Below are 21,475 nucleotides of genomic sequence, written 5' to 3' on the forward strand. Positions count from 1 at the left end.
ACACACACACACACACACACATAAAGGGACCAAAAAACAGAGCCCCACACCTACCTTTCTCCTTCAAAGAGTTTACACTGAAGCAAGTAAGGCTGATATTTCCCCTCTGTATGCACATCTGGGATTTCCCTCGCTTTAGGCAGGGCCTCAAACTCAGCACCAGTAGCCATCGCATGCAGGTTCACCGTTCACTGTGAGAACCGAGCAGGGCTGGGCGATACATCCATATATCAATATTGTGATGTGAGACTGGAGCAATTTTGGACACTAATATCGTGATATCACATAAGTGATGAGTCACTGCAATGCAATTTTCTGAACTGTTCCAGCTGTTCCGTTATTTGCCTCCATTACCTGCTTGGTCATTATATCTGCATTAATAAAAACCGTTTACCAAATATCTAATGAAAGTACCAATATTCATGCCTACAAATATTAGAACAGTTTTGATAGGTTTTCTGTCAAAAGTATTGATATCTGACTTTGTATCGCCCAACCCTAACACCCAGATGCACAAAAGATGAAACATTGAGACTAAAGGTCTTTATCAAATGTCAATTTTTAGAAGGAACGGCTGCATTGTGAATGTATATCAAACAGCTTGCGGGCCCCGTGTTGTGAAAGAGTGAATGTGTTCAGTAATCGTTCACTGAGGGCCGGCGTATCACCCCTGTATGCCGCCTGAAAAGGTGCATGGATTGAGCTAAGTTAAAAAGAAAAGAGGATAAGGTGGAGTATAGGCAGGCCATGTCTGAGCATGTGAATAAATAGAGGGAGGAAAGACAGAAAAGATAGCGGTCTGGGTGGGGGGTGGGTGTAGAGTTGGCAGAGAAACAGACCAGCCTGTGTTGCTGCTCTACCACCTGGGCAGAGAGGCTTGGCACAGCATCAGACGCCACCCTGCCAGCCTGGCACAGTGCTGCTGCCTCAGGGCTCAACACCCGCCTCTCTGTAGCCTCCTCTTGGCCAGCCCAGCCCGGCTCTGCCCGGCTCAGCACGGCTCACACTCCTCTCCAAATAGCCCGTCCTCGCGAAGCCTGAGGGCGCCTACAGGTGTGCACATGTATGAAGGACACAGACGAGTCGCTTTCAGGCACGCCTGTGCATTAACACACTCTGACACTGCAGTTAATTTGCATTCAACGAACGAAAAGCAAGACAACCTGGATTCATGAATTCTTTATATTTGTTTTTTTTTTTTAGTTTTTTTACCATTACACTGCTAGCACACTGTGGAAAATCTCCATCTTAACAAGTCATGTAGTCTGATATTCAGTGTTAAAATGTAGCTTTTCTTCAAACAAGCTAAAAAAAAAAAAAAAAAAAAAAAGCTGCCAATGTGATGATATAATCACTTGTTTCCAATGCTAATCAACTTGTTTCCAGAATTTTCTGGGATCAAGTCTTATTTTCTTGATAATGGTGGGCTGATCTGCCTTATTCTGCTTTGCTGCAACATATTTATACTTCACACATTTCCTGGAAAAAGTGGAACTGGACTGGAAAGTGGGATTATCTCATCCCCCCGTCAGATTTTTTTTTTTTTTTTTTTACTTATTTTAAGAAAAACAAGACTTTCAACACTGAATATGAAACTACATTATTTGTGAAGATGGACATTTTTCGCAGTGTATATAATAATAATAAAATTACATCATGAACATATTTGTACTGTACAATATCAGGTGAAACAATACAAAATTCGAATAAAAGCCGAGAGAATAGAAAAGAGTCCGACAATATTGAGGAGTAGATGCTCGGTGAGATGGAGAGCAGAAATCCGACAGCTCTCCCAGGCGAGTGTGTGCATGCCTGAACCTCAGTCATCATCATCATCATCATCAGATAGCTCCAGGTCCTCAACCAAATCCTCGTCTCCGTCTGCCAGCTCTTTCAGAGCAGAGGTGGACAGCTGCTTAGGAGCCTGAGAGGGCTCGCCTTCCTCATCTTCATCTTCATCTTCGTCTGGAATATAGACAGGGAGAGCTTTACATTTGCATTCAGCCACGAGGGAACGGGTATTTGTGCATGTGCTGCTAGTTTACAGACCTGAATCTGCACCTTCCATCCCCTCATCGTCGCTCATGTTGGACAAATCTTCAAGATCATCATCATCCTCATCATCTGACCCCTGGATGCCTTTTTTACCTGAAGGGAGGAGATTGAGCACACCACATTGCACTGGATTTAGTCTGGTGTTGATGTTAGTTAATGCAGATATTCCTAAGTTTGCTCAGGGTACATCGCTCAAGTCTGAGGACTGTAGAGACACCTATATGTGGGCCAGGCATCAGAGGCAGCTGGAAGTGTCTATTTCCTCCTGAGATGGAACTGAGAGTAGATTACAGACGCCGCTGCTGCAGCACAAACACCCATGACAGTTTACTACCGGCAATTTCAGACATCTTATGCTCACGGCCTAAATATAGCAAATGGAGATAGCAGGCAGGTTCCACAGCATGCAGTTACAATGATGATGGGAAAGTCTCTGTGCACTCCTCCTGTGTGTGTGTGTGTGTGTGTGTGTGTGTGTTTGCATGTGTGTGTTTTGTACGCTGATGCTTGCCTGAGAGAGCTTGGGAGTTTTCTGAAATTGTGTTGCACTATCCTGTGTGTGTGTGTGTGTGTGTGTGTACAACGTTGTCTAGCCGAAGGGACGGCTGGGGTCTATGGGCTTTGAAGTCGAGGTGTGATGAGAGGCTGGGGGCATGGTGGAGAGACGAGCAAACAAAGCTACTTCCTCTGTCTGCTACACTGCAATAAGCACACACACACACACGCACGCACGTACGCGTGTACACAGTTATACAACATGCGCGTATACACTCAGATAAACAACATCTATTTAAATTTACGTACTTCCTTCATTTCACTTCCTATCTATATGTAAAGATGTGGGGAGTCGAGAATGAGCGTTTGGCTCACTTTCGCTCACTCTTTGGTGCTCAGATGGCGCTTGATGTGAGAAATGAGCCGTACCTTACAGTATGCCCCCAAATGACCTGGAAGACACACTGCCCCCACACTGACTCCTCACACACACACACACACACACACATACATCTAAAAAATCCTCAGCCCCCACTTCTCACACTCCCCCTCTTTCCGGGAGTGTGTGAGACCACAAAGAGCTTGGTGACCTGCCTAAAGCTTTTGGCTGTTGAAGACCGGAGGATAGGGTGCGTGCATTTGTGTGTGTGTGTGTGTGTGTGTGTGCGCGCCCTAATGCGTTCATTTGTGTATGTGTTGGGAGGACATGCGGGGGCAGCTAGCCTAAGCCCGTAGAAGCCAGAGAGAAAGAGAAAGAGAAAGAGAGAGAGAGAGAGAGAGAGAGAGAGAGAGAGAGAGAGAGAGAGAGAGAGAGAGAGAGAGAGAGAGAGAGAGAGAGAGAGAGAGAGAGAGAGAGAGAGAGAGAGGAGTGGAAGCAGCCACCTCTGGCTGCTCCACTGGGCTGGTTTGAATTAGGAACCCCCACTGGGATCCAAGCCTGTACTTCCTGTCGGAGGGGGCTGGGGGGGGGGGGGGGGGGGGGGGGGGTTGGACGAAGGAAGGACGGACGAAAGGGAGGGGCGGGACAGAGGGAGAGGGAGAGGGAGAGGGAGAAAGGGGGAGGCTAGTGGCTCGCCGTCAGCTGCCCATCCATTTGTGGGGACTCTCCCTACAATGAAGACCAGATGCAAAGTTTAAAAAAAAAAAAAAAAAAAAAAAAAAAAAAAATCCCCCTGCCGCCTACTCCCTTCCTCTCAGACCTCGCACAGGACTTTCTGTGCTTGGAGCGTCTCCGAGTGTAAAGCTGTAAAAGTGAAGGCTGCAGCTGCCTGTGACCTGCGGACGACCCACAGAGGACGGGACACCGAGGGGTTAAAAGGAAAACCGGGGTGACGGCCCCGCTCAGCAGAGGGCGAACCAAACTCTCTGACGGACGCTGACAGAAGTTTGACTTGGCATTTCATTTTGTGTTGCAGAGAGTCGGTTTGAGCAGCCGTTCGACAGAACTCAGGCCTGTGGGAGCTGCTTGGGTGGTGATGTGTTTCATGTAGTAAAATCAGTCCCATACACACACGGTGATATCCAAATGAGAGGGTCTCTGCTGACATCACAGGTTTAACTCAGATTTTACTTTTACTGAATAAATGACCTGGCCATAACAAAACACAGCCCCCTAGTGGCCAAAAGAGGCAGGACAACCTAGTGTCTGTAAGGTTTCAGAAACAAAAAAATCTGTGTGTGTGTGAGGGGGGAAAAAAAAAGAGAGTATGTGAGTGAGACTGAAAGTACTGCAGACAGGACACAGTGAGACATGTTACCTTTGACTTTGAGTCCAGCACCTTCGTCCTCTGAGCCGCTGTCAGACTCAAACAGATCCTTGAACTCCTTCTTGTCCTCTGCCTTCTGCTCCTGAACCTTCTTGCGCTTGATCTCAGGGAGATCCAGGTCCTCCATCTTTGCAAAAGACAAAGACAGGGTCAGTACAGAAAGGCTGCTTTGACAACAACAACAACGATGATGACAGTAAACCATTCAACAGTGCCAAAAAAATGGCAAAAACAGAACATTTTCCTCTATACAACACCTCTATTTCATATGGAAATCCCCACATGGTAGAAAAAAATAAATTCATGTACAAACCTGTAAGGACAGATTCATAAAGCAAACCCTCAGGTTTGTAAAATGTACACCTGGATTTACAAATCTGTACCTTCAGATTGAAGCTGAAGAATGAAAAGCACAGCATACAAGCAGCAGAGCAGAGTTCATACACAATGTGTGAATTACACAACATATGTTGTCATTGCAAAAAAAAAAAAAAGCTATTTGAGCACATGGATTGTGAAAACGAGGGTATGGTTTACACATCAGACTTTGGATTATTAATTTGAGGACACAGTTTCACCAATCTGTGTACAGATTTATAAACCAATTGTACAGATTTGCACAGATTTATTTTTGCTGCTCCAGGGAGGTTCCATAGTTTCCAGATCTACGCAAAGGACTCAATTCATCTAAATTATGCTGACATTCATAAAGCAACAGCCAGAAACAACTCCAAAGGGCTGGGAGGGACAAGGCTGATGTTAGCAGATTGCTGGATAGTTACCCTCTCTTTGCCAGAGATCTCCAGCTGGATCTCCTTCTCCCTCAGCTTCTTCCACTGGATGTAGTACCTGGTGAGAGGAGTGCCTTCCTCCTGGACCTGCTTCTCCCAAGCCGCCTGACACAGAGGACAAGTCATTAAAGTCTTGGTGGGTCTATGCATGTGTGTGTGGATAGGTTTGTTATGTATGTCACGTTAGATAAGGAGCACACTTTGACAGTCTCCACAGAAAATGAAATCTCAAGTTTTTCAGAATCCACTGAAAAGACGTTTAAGCGATGTTCATTCTGGCTGTAAAATGATGTGACTACATGGAGCTTTAAAACGTACCATCAAACTGGGAGGGGGGGGGGGGGGGGGGGGGGGTTGATGGACTGAAATAGAGACAGTGATGAGAGAGACAGATGAGGAAAAGAGACAGAGAAAGGGTGTCTGAAAGGGGAGACCGGCGGATCTTCTCCAGCCTTCCCCTAAAGGTCTTTGTGGACGATATTGATTAGGCTCAATTGCATTATCTGACCAACAAATTCAATAGAGCTCATAGACCACGGCCTCCTCCGCCCGTTAGCCTAACGCATTTACCGCAATTTGCCGTGCGGCTATCAAGATGGGCGACGCTGTACACAAAGGAGAGGACAGGACGGGAGGATGTCAGCTGAAAAGCCGCTTTTGAATTGAGACTGGCTTACAAAACCCAGATAAACAACAACAACAACAACAACAAACAATTGTTTCAGCTGCTCTGTCATCTTCTAAGTATCCTAACTGACTAATTAACAAGGAGGAGACAGGAGAAAATGAGAGAGAGGGAGAGAGAGAGAGAGAGAGAGAGAAAGGAGAGAGGCCGAGAGAGACAGAGAGAGACAGAGAGAGAGACTGAGAGCGAGAGAGAAAGAAAGAAAGAAAGAAAGAAAGAGCAAGAGAGAGAAGAGAGATAGGACACATGAACATGAGAGTGCGACGAGGACCGAGGCAGGGCATTATTAATTAGGCTAGCTCTCAGTTTGGGTGACATGTCAGCAGGGTGCTGGTGGCCGGAGGGGGGCCGTGGCCTTTTCCACAGCAGCAGCAGGGCTGTCCCCTTTCCCTCGCCTGCGGTGACACCTCTACCGCTGCCACGATGCTGGGGAACGGATGCCATGGCGACAGCCTCCGCTGAGAAGAGAGCCGTGGCGACAGGGGCTGGCGCTGCCATGGTGCCGCGCTGTCTGTCTGTTGTACTTTGTCAACACACACACACACACACACACACACACACACACACACACACACACAAACACACACACACACTTCCATGTGTGCGCACACATTTTCTCATCAGCTAAATTACACAAAGGCCCTCCTCTTTAATTTCATCTTTAAATGCTCTCAAATATTTATCAGCAGTGCACGTCAGGGCTCTCAGAGGAGACAGACGAAGCCACATGAAAGAGTGTGTAAGTGTGTGACTGGACAGGTAGCATACGGAGAGAGCAAGTCCAACACAGAAAATGGGCTCTGAGGTTCCAACACACACACTAATGGCCACTCATTAAGGCAAAGGCGCCTCTGGTTCAAAAGCCCATAAGAGCTTTCAATAACCACAGGGTTATTGTTAACCAGGCAGCATTCAGACCCAATGCAGCTGAGCGGCGGCGTCCCGCAGGGCTGTGCAGAGGGCCGACGTGTCCGCGCTCCACAACGCAGCCGCCGTGACACAACCATAAAATAATGTTTGATTTTTCTAATATACCGCTTTGTTCTTGCTTCCACTGCTCCCTCTCTTCATTCACACTCTAGCTCGCTCGTCCACCACTGCTCTCTCTCTCTTGCTAATGCTCTCAGCTCTCTCCTGGTAATATCCTGGTGACTCGGCTCCTTGTAACGTCTTTGTGCCCACTAACGCTGCACAGTGGCCATCGCAGTGTGATGTCAGGCTGCATTCAGGCTAAAGTTGATTCTAATTCAACTGCTTGCCGGACGGCCGCTACGTTTTTTTGCAGAACCCCACGCAGGCTAAACATGCTACCTCCATTTAAATGAATGGGAAGACTGCTGTTTTCCCACACTGCCAGAGTTTTCACAGGGAAATCTCATCTCTTATCAGCCCCACCTGCAGGCCTCGACAGACAGGGTTATCTGATGGTCCAAAAGAAACTTTGTGGTCTTCCTGTTTCTTGTTATTATTACTCTCTGCTATCTCTTCCTGTGCAACCAATCACTCGCCTATATGTTGTGCTTTTGAGCAACCAAGCACGCTGGACACCACCTCAGTGGTAAGAGACGTGCGAAATGTTTATGTTTGGAAGAAACAGCTTCCTTGGGCTGAAACTGACAAATCAATCCTGCGCCATTTGTCAGCAATTTCCAAGTCAAGTGGTTCGAGTCGGCTGATTGTTAATTAGCAACAATTATCGCAAACACCGTGCCCACAACAGCAGCTGGCAGCACCTAGGCTGTGTGCTGGCAAAGTGGTGAGCTAACAACCCCTCATCAGGTCTGATTTATGTATTAGCAAGAAGGACTGATGGAGAGACTTATCTGCTCCATGAATTTCCAATCTGGTGTGTATTTTGTGTTTTTCCCTCGTGTTGCAGATGATTGCATTACAAAGGAAGCAATCAGTTAGGAGGGCTCGATTTATTAATACAATGTATTCAATGGAACTTCACAATGTTAAAAATTACGGCATTTCAAACTTATTCAAAATAAACACATTATTTACTTTGCTCATTTCTTATCGTCTTACTGCTTATTTTTCCCCCCATTCATTTTGCAACTGGAATGAACAGTTCAGAACATAATTTAACTGATAAAACTGTTTTGATTCTTCTTTTCTCTGACCTACTAGTCTGTATCACGCAAGTCGAAATAAGACAGTCAACCCTGTCTGACTTGTGCAAAATCCCGTGCAGCGGAGCTCACCTGGGAAAGCGAATTCAAAGGAACACTGGCATTTTAACATGGACTGTGAGATTCAGCTGGTTTTTATGGCTGTTCTTCATTTGTGTCTCTTCAGAGCGTGAACTTTTGGAGACGACATGTCAGACTTGAGATGCACACGGGGGGGGGCTCCCATGTTTACCACGGTTTTGGTGAACTGATTAAAACCTTGCAGCAACTGATAATGAAACCACTTTCAGATAATGAAATAACCAGTCACAATTTCATAATAAATGTTGCTCAAATGAATTGGAATGGTGATAAATTCTTTCAATGCAACCAACAACTCCTACAATGACAATAATATATCACTAATAAATTAACAGCACTAACTGGTAATCATGACTTCAAAGGGCTGTAACATTCTTTACAGATGTTATAATAATACTAATACCTCTTATATTTCAACTTTTTAGATTCCTTTTATTCCTTTTATTCTATTACATATTACATTATTGGTTGATATTAATAAATATCAAATATCATCTTCCCTCAGGCTGTGAGACTACTAAATGCACCATTTGCACTCCTCCATGTTTAATAATTTTATTTTCTATACAATCAATTAATCAATCAAGAGGGAACCACACTTTAATTTCGTTATTCAACCTGTTGTATAATGACCAATAAACTTCCTTGTATCCTTGTAAATGTCACATAAAAACATGCTACACTTGTTTTTGAGTAACGATCATCAGGTGATGCAACACTGCGGCGTTATGACATCGTCTGTCAATGTGTTGCATTACCATGCTACATAATACAGAGGGACAGTTATTACATCATCAGTTGCTACCCACCCCGAGTGTGTGCTGATGTCAAGATTAAAGATACATTCTGTCTACTTCCAAATTTCTCAAAATTCCTTTCAACATTTACAAATGTGTTAGGATTAGGAAACAGAAAGTCACATGGAGGAGAAATCCAGCCGTGTAGGTGGAAAAGGTGAAATGAGGGCTCAGGAATGGCAACCCACAAAACCTGCAGAGGGATAGTTTTTCCTTGCCCCCCTCTCTCTCTCACATACACACACACACACACACACTCACCACAGCGGTGGCGTCGGCCACTCCGAAGGCGGCCCTCTGTCTCCGGCCTGTGATGTGGCTGCTGTTCTCCTGTACCTTCTCCAGCAGCTGGCGCATCGGCTTGCAGTAATTGGCCACTTTGCATTCCTTCAGGAACGCTTTCAGCTGTACGGGCCAGAGAGAGGCGAGAGAGGGAGGGGGAGGATGAGAGAGAAGGAACCAGCGTAAATGATCATCCATTCCACCCATACGGTAGATCCAGGCAGAGCAGAGGAGGGCTCGCCGTTTCCCTTGAGGCGGGCAGATTCAGCCTGGCAAAACCTGAAGCACACCAAAACCCGGATCATCCACTCAGACAGATTTTAATCCCTGAGAATGAGGCCGGGTGGATGATCACTGCTTCGGTATTCTTCTATATCAAAAACACAGCATCGTATTCTGTGAGGCCTGAATCTGTCTCCTGCAAAATTGTGTGGATGTGTGGAGGTGACACTGGTTCTCAAATTCACTCTCAGGCCCATTCCACATCAGTTCCAGTGGGTGTTGCAGTTAAAGAATTGTTTTTATTTGCATATTTATATCATAATATATGGACAACAGTGCTGTATGTGTGATACATATTTCCATATTATTTGCATTTCTCTAGCTTGCATTGACACCACAGCTAAATAAATGCAAAGGGAGCACTGGCCTGAACGCTGTGTGTGTTTTAGCAGCTGCCAGACAGTGAGCCCAGCAGAGAAAGAGATGATAAAGTTTTTAATAACCACGCGTGCAATTTCTCCCCATCATCACTCATCACTGACTGGCAGCTGATTAAGAGCTGACATCCTATCACACACAGATCTACAGGTGACCTTCATCCAATTCCTTTACCTAACAATCCTAAATTGTGGTTACCCTTCTAGTGACTTCTGCAATAAAAGAAATCAAAGGGCAAAGCAGAATTCATTAAGTGCCTGCAAGTGCATTTCAGAAAACAGCATATTTATGGTATTTAGAGGTCAGCAGAATGTGACTGCCTCCCTTAAAGTTGTAAATACAAATGAGGAAATCGAAAATCAATTATGCGTGTGTTTTCAAGTCTACGAGCTGTGGTGTTTAATGACAGCTAAAATGATGGAAAAAGGATGTCGCCTGTTGACAGAAACAAAAATAATCTTCAGTTTCAGAGGATGAAAAATAGGCTATACCTGATTTCCACTCTCTTCTCTTCATTCTGCTGCCAAAATAGAGAGCAACTTTCCGATACTTGCTCTAGTAGTTGTTATAAAACCTACCGAAAGGCAGATTTTGGATGCCTTCCATGTTTGATGCTTTTGGTTGCCATTGTTTCCCGATATTTCCAACCAGAGCACTTGAACTCCAATCAAGTCGGAAGTTCATACTTCCCACACGGATGTAAGAGCTTCCAACATGCAGTTTAAGGCACAAACTCTCCAAAAAGTAATGGTTTGTCTGAGGGTAGCGCTGCAAAGGGGTGGAAAATTTCTGGTAAATTTCCTAAAACTTTCCATAGGAATTTAAGCTGAGGATTTGGGAAATTTAATATTGTTATAAGCAGACATGCATGCAAACTAACACAAATATCTTATTTATTTGTGGGTAGAAAAAAAAGAAAGAAAAACACATGAATGTTGAATGAAATAAACATATTCCCTATTACTCCTAACCAGCAATTTTGCAAAAATTTCCAGTTTATTCCCGTTAATTCCCATATATTCCTGTTAATTCCCATGGAAAGTTTCCAACTTTGAAAATTCCCAGAATTTTGCAACCCTATCAGACAGTTCAATATCGCTTTTATGCTGCTCAGAATTTTTTTTCCTCATCAAACCCAACAGCCTTTTGCTTTCGTTGATTGGTCAGTTCACACCTACTATTAAAAGCTATGGGAGCCAGCACCTCAAGCTGTGTGAATGAAAGGCTGTTTTATGCCTGAACTATGGTGAACTCACAAATGTGTGACTGCCTGGTTCACACTTGGTTTTAACATCTGTCCTGGCTGATCTGATCATACGTGGACACCTCCAGGTACAGGTGTGAACGGGGTGCGTATTGGAGACGCATTGTGATCCGATCACTCAAACCACCTTCAGAGGCGGTCAGAGATGCATTCGGCCACATCGTATTTGTGGTGTGAACACTAATGCGTCCTGACGCCCCAACTTTGGAAAACCGCCTACTCGTTTTACGGAAGGAAGGAGCGTTTTGATCGAGCAGACTGTTGGTGTAAAACTCATGAAGTTAGTTTTTGCAGTGAGACAACAGCGTCTTTGTTGGGTGATCCTACAGTAAAGTGGTTTGGCACTGCTTCATTAATGGGCCAGTGATAAGGAATAGGACGGGTGGGGAAGTTTGGGCAGACGCTAACAGCATGGGATACAGAAGTGAGGAGGAGGAAAAGACGGGAGTGAGTTGGCGTCAGTGCAGAGGAGCCAAAGTAAGTAAAGAAAGAAGTATCTCTGACAGATCTGCGAGGTTAATCACAAATCCAATCACAAGTCACTGGAGACGCTTTTAAGACACATGATAATGCCAGGTGTAAACAGTGATCCGTCTCAGCTGTCCACTTGTGTGCAGATCACCCAGGACGGATGTTAATACCAAGTGTGAACAGGGCCTGGGAGACCTACCCATTCACTCCACCAAAACAAAATATATATATATCAGCTGATAAGTGATGAATGACTTCTTTCTCAAGTATCAACTTTGCCCAAATATACACACATGAGGTAAAACAAAGGTTGTGATACCTGAATGATGGTAGGCAGGGCAAGCTCTGGGAAACCGATAGAGCTGGCCTGAGTGTGGAAATACTCCAGCATCAAGTCATACAGCTGGTCAATCAGCCCGTCCTGAAACGCAGCAGCAAAACAAAACTCACACCAAACACTCATGTAGACAATGGACATGCAAATCTAGAGTTCGTCATTTTCCTCGATGACATAAATTAAACAGCAGCAAAGAGGGGCTGCGTGTTCATCAAGTTACCCGTGGCATGCAACTATAGCTGGTGCAAGATAAGAGAGGGCAAACCACGCCAGGACAAATGTGTGTGTTAACCTAACACATGTTTACATGAGAATCATGACAGCTACGCATGTGTGTGTGTGAAAGAGACCACAATCAGCTTTGGATTTTGTGTAAAACAGCTTAGCCTCTTTCCATCACCTGAATTCTGTCACCAATAGCTTTTAACCAAAGGGGTTTCAGGATTACTCTGCTGGCCATGCACTAGGAATTAACCCTGTGATCGCTGGTCAGTGTGTTACGCTGCCTGGGCCCGTTTACCTCAGAGCTAAATGTGGTTGTCGCTTCTCATTTTAGCACTTAATCACATCAAGTTCCCCGTCAATATGACACCTAACGACAGCGACAGGCTGTACTGTGTAACAAACAATTTCTTTTGGTGAATATTTTTACTACTAACTGCTTAACCTTTTTGTTTATAAACTCTAAAAAATAATGAACAGTGCAAATCACAAGTAACCAGAGCCCAGAGTGAGATCTTAAAAAATTATGAAAAAAAAAAAATTATGATAAAATGAAATGGAGAAATGCATGCAAACCTTAGAATTAGTGAAGCTGTAATTAGCTAATGTTTGGTGTCTATTCATCAATTATCAAAATTATCGCCGACTAACCTGTCAATCAGCTAATTTATAAATAAACTAAATCAACGAACTGTGCCAGCACTAGCAGTGAGTTCTGCTCTAAAGAGGCAGCAACAACCAAAGTTGACTGTGGTTACTATGCAAATGAGCCCGGCTGTGTGTGTACGGACTTCACAATACAAGTTGACGTGCGAATGACTCAAAATACAGAAGTGAGTCCTGTAAATTCACACACTGAAACGCTCTAAATCTTTTAAATATGCATGCACGGAGGCAAAACATGAGTGACAGGGCCTGAGAACAGTCAAAAGTGGTCGGGTCTGGTTCACAACGTTTTTTTTTTTTTTTTTTTTTTGGCCGTAATATTGAGTGCTTCACAAACTAAAAACCCAGCAAACAATAAGTTGTCGCTTTATCTACTACAAGCTTATTCCACGCTGCTCCTGATCTGAATTTAAGTTTTATCATTACGTGAAGCAACTATAGCGGCTAACAATCACACAGATCAGGTCTCATGTCAGCAGGCTGAGGGTGAATTTGCGAGGCAGGGGTTGTTGGCAGTAGCTGCCGCAGGTGACAGCAGTGAAAACGGCCCTGGCGAGTCGAGTGCGGGGGATAATCCCAGAAGGCCGTGCGGCAATCCTCTTGGCAGCGGCACGAAGCACAGCGACTTAGGGCCGGTGTTAGAGCCCTGACAAGGGGCTTTCAGCGCTGCCCTCAATCCCCTTATGCACACACACAGGCTAACACAGAGTCAGGGAGCAACGTGAAATACATTAACCAGGACTTGAACCACTGATCTGATCAGCTGCTGCTCCATCTGATCATCGGCACAGGTACCAACAGCAGAACACACAGCGTGCCAGCAGTCTGCATGGCAGCATCATAACCAACACAGTGCTTTGGATGTATAATACTGAATGTTTTATATTTCATTACAAGCCGGCCAAAATAAGGTGTCACTATATTTTCTCCACATAGTCCCGTACTGTTGAAAAAAAAAAAAAACAGTCTGCCCTTATAAATGCAGGGTGATCTTAGCCAGCAGGATTTACCTTGTAGGCTTTCTCCATGAGGTTAACCTTGGTCAGCTTCAGGATGACTGCAAAGTTGATGGGTTTCTTGCTCATGCGCCCTGGCTTCTTGTTGAAGTCCACTTGTTGGAGGATCTACAAAGAAAAGGCAAAAAAAACAGTAAAGTTTAACTCAGACTGTAGTGCTCATAAATTACGAATTTTACTGGCATATTAGAGCCGTGCACGTCATCTTCAAGGAACAGAACGGCCCTGTGACACCGGCCTGAAGGTCCTAGTATGTATAAATGAACATATTCAATTTTCCAGGTGAGACGACTCGCACGTTTGATAATACAGCCGTCCAAAAATAAATGAACTGCTTGAGGCCAAGACAACAACCCGCCATACAGTATTTTAAACCAACGATGTGTCTATATTGGTCTTTCAATTTTTAAGACAACTATTAGAATTTTTCATAGCTCATGCTTCCATAATGAAATGTTACAGAGAAGGTGTGTTTCTATCTTCATCTGAGAAAGTGCATTCAAGCCAACGTACGGGCTATTTGTCTACCAGGTTTAGGTTTCACATCTGCCCACAGTGTGCAAGTGAATTTCTGTGTTTCATTTGTGTATATAGCTATTTCTGACTCTGTATCTCTCTGTTTCTATGTGTTAGTGAGTGTGTGTATGTGCGTGTGTGTGTGTGTGTGTGTGTGTGAGGTCGTTAATGTGCTCAGTGTGCGGAGCAGAGCAACGCTCCTGGCCGGTGCTGTCTGTACAAACATAGGATGTGGTGGCGGTCTGCGGGGGAGCCAGGGGGAAGTGGGAAGACATGGGCCAACCCTGATACACACACGCGCGCACACACACACACACACAGATGTGCGCACGCACACACAAACAAAAGCACAGCTACTGAAGCAGGAAGCTCCAAACCATGCACCCCCCTTAGAGATGCAAGAACACACACACACACACACACACACACACACAGGAGGAAGGGGCTGCTTCTGCTGCTCTAATTAAAACAGTAGCAGCGTACCTCAGCCTGCCTTTAACGAGGGGAACAGTAAAGGAGAAAAAACACAGGAAATGGCGTGCGTCACAAATAAACACGGCTTGCTGCTGGGGAGGGGGGTCTTTGAGTGTGTGTGGGGAAAGGAGGTGGGGGGTATGCCATAGGCAGAGAGGATGTGGTCTGCACAGCGCACTAGGAGCAGAGTGTAAACCACAACCTCGCCTTTATCGCTCTGGTCAAACTGCTACACGAACGTGCGCACACTCACACGTGCACGCGCGCGCCGCCCGCCTGCACACAGACACACAATGACCACTCCCAGCGGGCCAGCCGAGCCACGGTCACCAACCTGCTGCTCTCCTCTGGCACCAAAAAAAACACAACGGCGCTCCACGCAAACGTAAACACTCGCACACACTCGCATACAAACACACACACACACACACACACACACACACACACCCCACATGATCACGTGCTTAACGCCCAACCCGGGAAAATGTTGACAGTTGGTGACCTGTGATTGGTCTGATAACAGAGGTATCTCTCTCTCTCATACACACACACACACACACACACACACACACACACCTAGCCTTAGATGTGCTTCCTCCTGAGCCTGTTCAGTAGCTAGCCGTTGAGACCAAACTGCATTTCAGACACCGCTGATGTTTTTCCACAGCCAACCACGGACGGAACATTTCATCACATCTACCTTTCATTGTTTCCATTTGTGACAAAACCGAGCGACTGGTTGCAATTTGTCCCGCATCATTTAAAGCTATTTAAAGTCTGTCGAGGCAGCACACATGTAGCTGTGGGAAAGGTTTAGGGATTAGGCCACAGGAAACTTGCGTATCCACGTTACAGAAGCTACACTGATCCTGTCGGTTGTACGGTGATCCGAGATGAAAGGTGTTTGCTGGAGACGGCGTGGAGTCTTACCTCCAACAGGAAAGGCAGTATGGGTACAAATGTGTTGGTGCTGCTCGACAGGAGGGTGAGCGCTCTGCAACAGTGCATCCTCAGAGGATAGTATCTGGATGTGGGCACCAGCCTGAGCAGAAAAAAAAAAGAAAAAGAAAAAAGTAAACAGTGGTCAGTGTCTCCACCAGCTGGTGAAAAGGAGTACAGCAGCCAGTTAGCGCCACATGGTTCATGCTGCATGTTGGATATCAAGACGGGAAATTTATGACATCTGATGAAGCTCAATTCAAGTCTAACGTCGTTTATTCTCATGGGATAAATCCTGATGGAGTGTGTTCCTGTGTGTGAAGTGCAAACACCCTCTGCCTCTACCATTCTGGCAGGTAACCCACCGTTACATCAGGGTCTGTTCTAGAAATATCTGCCTGGCATGAAAGCAGTTCACGAGTTGAGCGGCCACAGGGGCTGATTCATAAGAGCTGGGTTGTTGTATGTGTAATGAATTATGTGAGCAAGAAATTCATTCTCTGTTTTCAAATTTAGTATTTTTTTTCCCCAAATCAAATTCAGACTGTATGTTAAAAAACAAACAAACAAACAAACAAAAAAAAACAACAAAGGTTTCCACACTTTGGAAACTGGTTAACCTGAAAACAAATCTATTATACTGAAATTTGTCATTGATAAATAGTGTACTCTTGACTAAAAATGGTGATATGCATCTACTGTACTTCATATGCATCTACTGTACTTCATGAGTCTAATGTACTTTATGAGTCTAATGTACTTTATATGTTGTCTTTTATTGTTTTATTTGCCTTTTCCTTTTTTAATTCTAGCCTGTGCCGTTTTATTCTTTTTAATGTTTTTTTTATTTAATGTGTTTCAAATGTTCTTCTTTTTATTGTGAAGCACTTTGAGCTGCAATTCTTGTATGAAAGGTGCTATACAAATAAAGTTTGATTATTATTATTATTATTATCATTATTATTATATTAAAAGAATCCAAATCAATGATGTTATATATTATGTTATATTGTAAAATATTATCCAATATTATAGTTTTTTTTTTTTACAGGAAGAATAAAATTAATTGCAAAAAAGCGGAGATCTGCACAATGAATTCCGTTGTGTGGTCTGACATACATAAACGTTATAAATAAGTAATAGCAACATGCTTTAGTGAAGTGTGCATGTACTCACTTGATGGTGCCTAATATAACCTGGCAGAGTGGATAGATGAGAGGCTGCAGAACGTCACTGGGGTACAGGGTGCTGAGGACGCGACACCACAGGTACAGGCAGTGGACGTACTGCCAGTTGTACACAGACTGGTACGTCTCCTGCACAGCCACACACAAGCAGATTCAATGTCACATCACTGACAGCTCAGGAGAAGGACCTTGACAGAAGCCGACCTCTGTGCACTCGCTTATTTTGTACATTTGAGTGAAAGACAGGAATTATGACTCCTTTTCCAGAGTATTTCCAATATTTGCGTCCACATCACTGAAGAGAGCATCTCAAATTTGTCTTTGGTTTGCCTTCAGGTTTCCAAAAAGGCAACCATTTCTATCATCAAATACAATCAATGAGAAGAGGCAAAGAGGCAAATTATGATTTGAACGCTGCGTGCTAACCTTTTTCTTCATGGTCATGGCGTTCCGGAGGTGGATGGCTAGCTGTCGGATGTAGATAAACGCGTGCTGGTATGAGACCTGAGTGTCCAGCGAATACATCTCTGTCAGAGTTCGCTGCATGAAGTTGATCATGGGCAGCACGTTGGGAGATGTGAACTTGCAGTTCTGAACGTAGGAGATGTACATTTGCTACGGAGGGAAAAAGATTCAACAAGATTCAGCACTTTAGTTAGAAAAGAACTTTACTGAAAAGGATATTAACAGTCAGCATGCGGCCTCAACAGCAGGGCTGGGTATCATTCAGACTTTTTTACACCGGGACCAATACCTTGACCTCGACTGCAGGTCCTGAACCACACTTTTTTCAATACCAATTTTATAAAATCTTGTAAGATCAATTTTGTAACGTCTGTGTGTAGTGTTTTTCCTGCCTGCCTCTGAAACGTGTAATGTTAGACAGCCAATCACAAGCATTATAAGATCTTGATACAAGCATGCTGCAAGCTTATTGGCACACTGACGCTGATGGCATTTTTCGATACTCAGTGGTATTGAAGCAATTTGGTCGGTGCAGTAACAGTGTCTAGGTTCAGCAGCCAGCCCTGCTCACCAGGTGAACTGTACACGACTCTAGTCCTGTGATATTCACCAAACTGTTGTGCTCACCTTGAGAATCGGGTTAAGGTACATGTCCTGCTTGTGTCTGCAGATTTTGTTGAGGGCGAGGAAGGCGAGGACTCGGTTCGTCTCCTCCCCTGTGCTCCACTGCTTCATCAGTTGCTAGACACAAACACAAACAGGTAGATTGTAACCAAAACAATGAAAAGACACCAAAATTAGAGAAAAGGTGCAGCCAGTGACTCCAAGAGTCTATATGGGACATCAAAGATATCATGGAGAGTAGAAAGGACAACCTTCAACCAAGGACCTCAGTTCAAGCCCCCCCCGTTGACAAGCATCTGCCCTGCTGAAGTGACCTTGATCAAATTGCTCCAAAAGTGCTGGTGTTTGGCTAATTCTGTGCTCTGGCCTTCCTACTAACTGCCCTATAAGAATCAGTTCAGTATCACATTTATTCTAACCTCAACCTCATGGAAATCCTTTCCTCGCGTCTCAGGCTGGTGAGTTTAATGCACCGTACGGTCAGCTGGGCCTTACCTTCAGAAGGAGCCGACACTGTTTGGGCAGACACAGGTAATAAGGCACGAGCTGGTTGGCATGCCGCAGGACAGCACTGATGACGGTGCCCTCTGTTAGAGAGGACAACAGCTAAAGACGGAGAGGGCAGAGAGACAGAGAGAGATGTTCCAAGATCAGGGTATACACAGGAATGTGTTCATGACAAAAAAGGCAGGAAATCGTGCCAACGGAGAAAAGATAGGGAAAATGCGGTGGAGACACTGCTCTCTATCACAAACAAATAAATTAATTAAAATAAAACAAAATAATATGTAACCCTGTAGTATTTATCTACATCAAAAAGGTAAAGACCAAAAAAAAAAAACAGGAAGAAATGAAAGGGTATATGGACAGGAAAACAAACCTGCACTAATCCACTGAGATACATCTTGACGTCTATCTGGTTCTTCTGCCATCTGGGACTGGATGATGGGAGCACGAGCCTGAGAAAACCGGAGAAAACAGAATGACAACTGGACCGTGTTTAAATAGATGCGCTGAGACCAACGAGGACTAGATGTGCCATTCACTTCTTACTTATTCTTGTCTTTATCCGGCTTCAGACCGAGCATCTTCTGCAAGGCCATGTGTATGTCCCTGATGCAAAACAGGACCAAAGCGTTGAAAACTGCAGAGAGAGAATGGATTTTTTTTTTTTTAAATGAATGACAGGCATGTGGGTAGAGGAAGTGAACTGCAGGCTTAGTGTTACAGCAACACAATTAGTCTGAGAGCAGTCACAAATTTAAATCGTTACTGCTGCTTTTCTAAATTGCTTGGCTTGAGAATCAGGCTGAAAGGCAGTGAAATGTTAAATCACACACAAATCAAACACACCAAGCTTTAACTCCTAGTTATACACCCTGCTGTTTGTTTCAAAGAGCAAAAAATTTAATTACAGTTCATATAGCCAGATGCAAGATTCAAAACACTCAAAATGTGTGTCTGTCTATTTGATCATTTTAAATCCAAATTTTGCATTAATAGCGCTGTATCAAGACGTAAGACAATTTGAACATCCTACCTGAGCTGTCAGCCACTTTGTATCGACACTGCCCCCCTCCTTCACCCTTTGTGGTGGCCACAGCAGCCTTGAAGGCCTGGGTGACCTCTCGAAAGAGACGAGGCGTCGGGTTCTCCCTGATCGCAGCTCTCCACTCCTCAATCATTTTGTCTGTGACTTTAATGGTCTCCGCTGTTTTCTTGGATTTCTTAGAACCCTTTTTATCCGTCTCCTCGTCATCCTCATCTTCGTCACCAGAGATGGCCTCCTACAATCAAAACACATCAGTGTATTGCAAAAAAAATAAGGGAGGGTATAGGAGCGCTGAACGAGAACCTGGTAATCTTTGGAGAGGGTTAGAGCAACGGAAAATACACACTCAGTGGCCACTTTATTAGGTCCACCTGTATAATCCAATACAGCAGTTAAATAAATACAATTTCCTTTTCTGCTGCCTATAGTGCTCAGATTTTCTTTTTTGTCACAGTCATAGAGGTGTTCATTCAATTCTATGTTTGGCATTGAGCTCATAGTTAGTGCTGCTGTTGGACTGGACTGCATTTGATTGAGTGGTGTTTCCACTATTCTGTCCTCCCTCATGTATATAAACAGGGGAGGACAAAAAGTTAGAAACACCTCTCAATATAATGTAGTCCAGTACAAGACCTCTGCAAACTACAACCTCAATAATAAACACAGAACTAAACTGACACATTCTCCACAATGTCAACAAAAATTCAACATTATAAACTTTCTTAAAAAGGTCACATTTATGGCCGAGCTGTTGCACTGAACTGCATTAGACTGTACAGGTGGAGCTGATAAAGTGGGAACTGAGTGTATTTAAGTTTGTCTCCTTTATAAATAAATATCCTTACGTTTGTAGGTCATATTCTACACAGGATGCTTATTTATTTATTTATAAGGGAGACAAATTCAACTATATTGTCCACAGATTAACATCAATGACAACAACAACATGTGGCCCACCTCCAGCTGTGTTGGCAGTGTGTGGTACTTCCGCTCCTCTTCGTCCTCCGAGCTGTCTGTGTCGTCGAAGTTGAGGAGCGTTTGGTCGTTCTCCTGCAGGAACTTGTAGAACTCGGGGTCTTTGCTCTTCAACCTGGACAGCTGGTCCTTATGCTGGGACGCCTTGCCCTTCTTCTTGTCACCCCTCAAGGGGACAAGGACATGAACACAAATATAAGAAAAGCCACTTCTCCTTTAACATGCAGACAATATTGACTTAGTGATGGCACAGGACTCACATCTTTGGGGCTGCAGATTTGCCTGCCTCCTCCTTCTTCTTCAGCCCATTTTGTCTGGGAGCCTCGTCCTCAGATTCATTTTCACCTCCCGAGTCAAACCCTGACAACAGGAACTCATCCACACTGAGGTCCTCTAGCTTCCTGCAATAAAGACAACAGATGAAATAAGTGAGAAAATGTAACTTGTGGAAACCCTCTCAGAGACTATTACAAAGCTAATACAACTTTAGCTTAGTAGCAGCAACATTTCTCATATTATTAAGACAGCAAGAGGCAAAATGTTGACTCAAATGGTCTGAATAGAGAGAAGAGAAGCGGATAAACACAGAAATATACCTGGGTTTCGCAAAATTAGCCTGCAACTGATTAAACTAACATTATCTGTGGCTTTAAACAGCACAAGACAGTTAGCAAAGTAGCTAACGCTGGCTATAAGGGGCTAAATTTGCCCTGAAAAAAAATTTAATAATAATACAAATTCAACGAACAGCCGGGACACATGTTACTTTTCAGTGCCGACACTAGTCTACCATAAAACCTCACAGTAAACTGGACAAATTAAAGAAAACAGCGTTAATGTTACCTCTTCTGTTTGGCTGCCATGCTGGATCCACAACGTGACTCCAAAACTCAGTACCCACAATCCCTCGGTGCAGGAGGTGCAGGATGATTTTATGTTTCGCGGTGTTTTAATGTTACTCCTCTCTGTATGTTTGGGTGCTACTTATATAACAAAAAAAGATGAAAATGCTGTTTTGGT

General features: G+C 44.2%; 1 protein-coding gene across 1 annotated transcript; it reads right to left on the bottom strand.

The window, feature by feature from the left end:
- Nucleotides 1–1,203: 1,203 nt before the first annotated feature.
- noc2l (NOC2-like nucleolar associated transcriptional repressor) lies at nucleotides 1,204–21,423 on the bottom strand. Its single transcript, XM_030055272.1, has 18 exons — nucleotides 21,299–21,423; nucleotides 20,716–20,856; nucleotides 20,438–20,621; nucleotides 19,469–19,715; nucleotides 18,982–19,072; nucleotides 18,809–18,887; nucleotides 18,424–18,534; nucleotides 17,932–18,045; nucleotides 17,266–17,454; nucleotides 16,829–16,968; nucleotides 15,644–15,755; nucleotides 13,718–13,831; nucleotides 11,802–11,903; nucleotides 9,067–9,210; nucleotides 5,099–5,212; nucleotides 4,308–4,443; nucleotides 2,050–2,148; nucleotides 1,204–1,965 (listed from the first exon to the last, which is right to left on the bottom strand). Exons 1-18 carry the CDS (start codon nucleotides 21,316–21,318, stop codon nucleotides 1,820–1,822), a joined length of 2,283 nt encoding a protein of 760 aa, XP_029911132.1. The 5' UTR covers nucleotides 21,319–21,423; the 3' UTR covers nucleotides 1,204–1,819.
- Between the last annotated feature and the right edge of the window lie 52 nt (nucleotides 21,424–21,475).

The sequence above is a fragment of the Myripristis murdjan genome, chromosome 7 (assembly GCF_902150065.1).
Source record: "Myripristis murdjan chromosome 7, fMyrMur1.1, whole genome shotgun sequence".
NCBI classification, from domain to species: Eukaryota; Metazoa; Chordata; class Actinopteri; order Holocentriformes; family Holocentridae; genus Myripristis; species Myripristis murdjan.

Coding starts and splice junctions, on each gene's coding strand:
- noc2l (XM_030055272.1), bottom strand. CDS start 21,318: ATGGCAGCCAAACAGAAGAG. Junction 19,716..20,437: donor CACTGCCAACACAGCTGGAG/GTGGGCCACATG, acceptor TTTTGATTGTAG/GAGGCCATCTCTGGTGACGA. Junction 1,966..2,049: donor GATGGAAGGTGCAGATTCAG/GTCTGTAAACTA, acceptor TCTATATTCCAG/ACGAAGATGAAGATGAAGAT.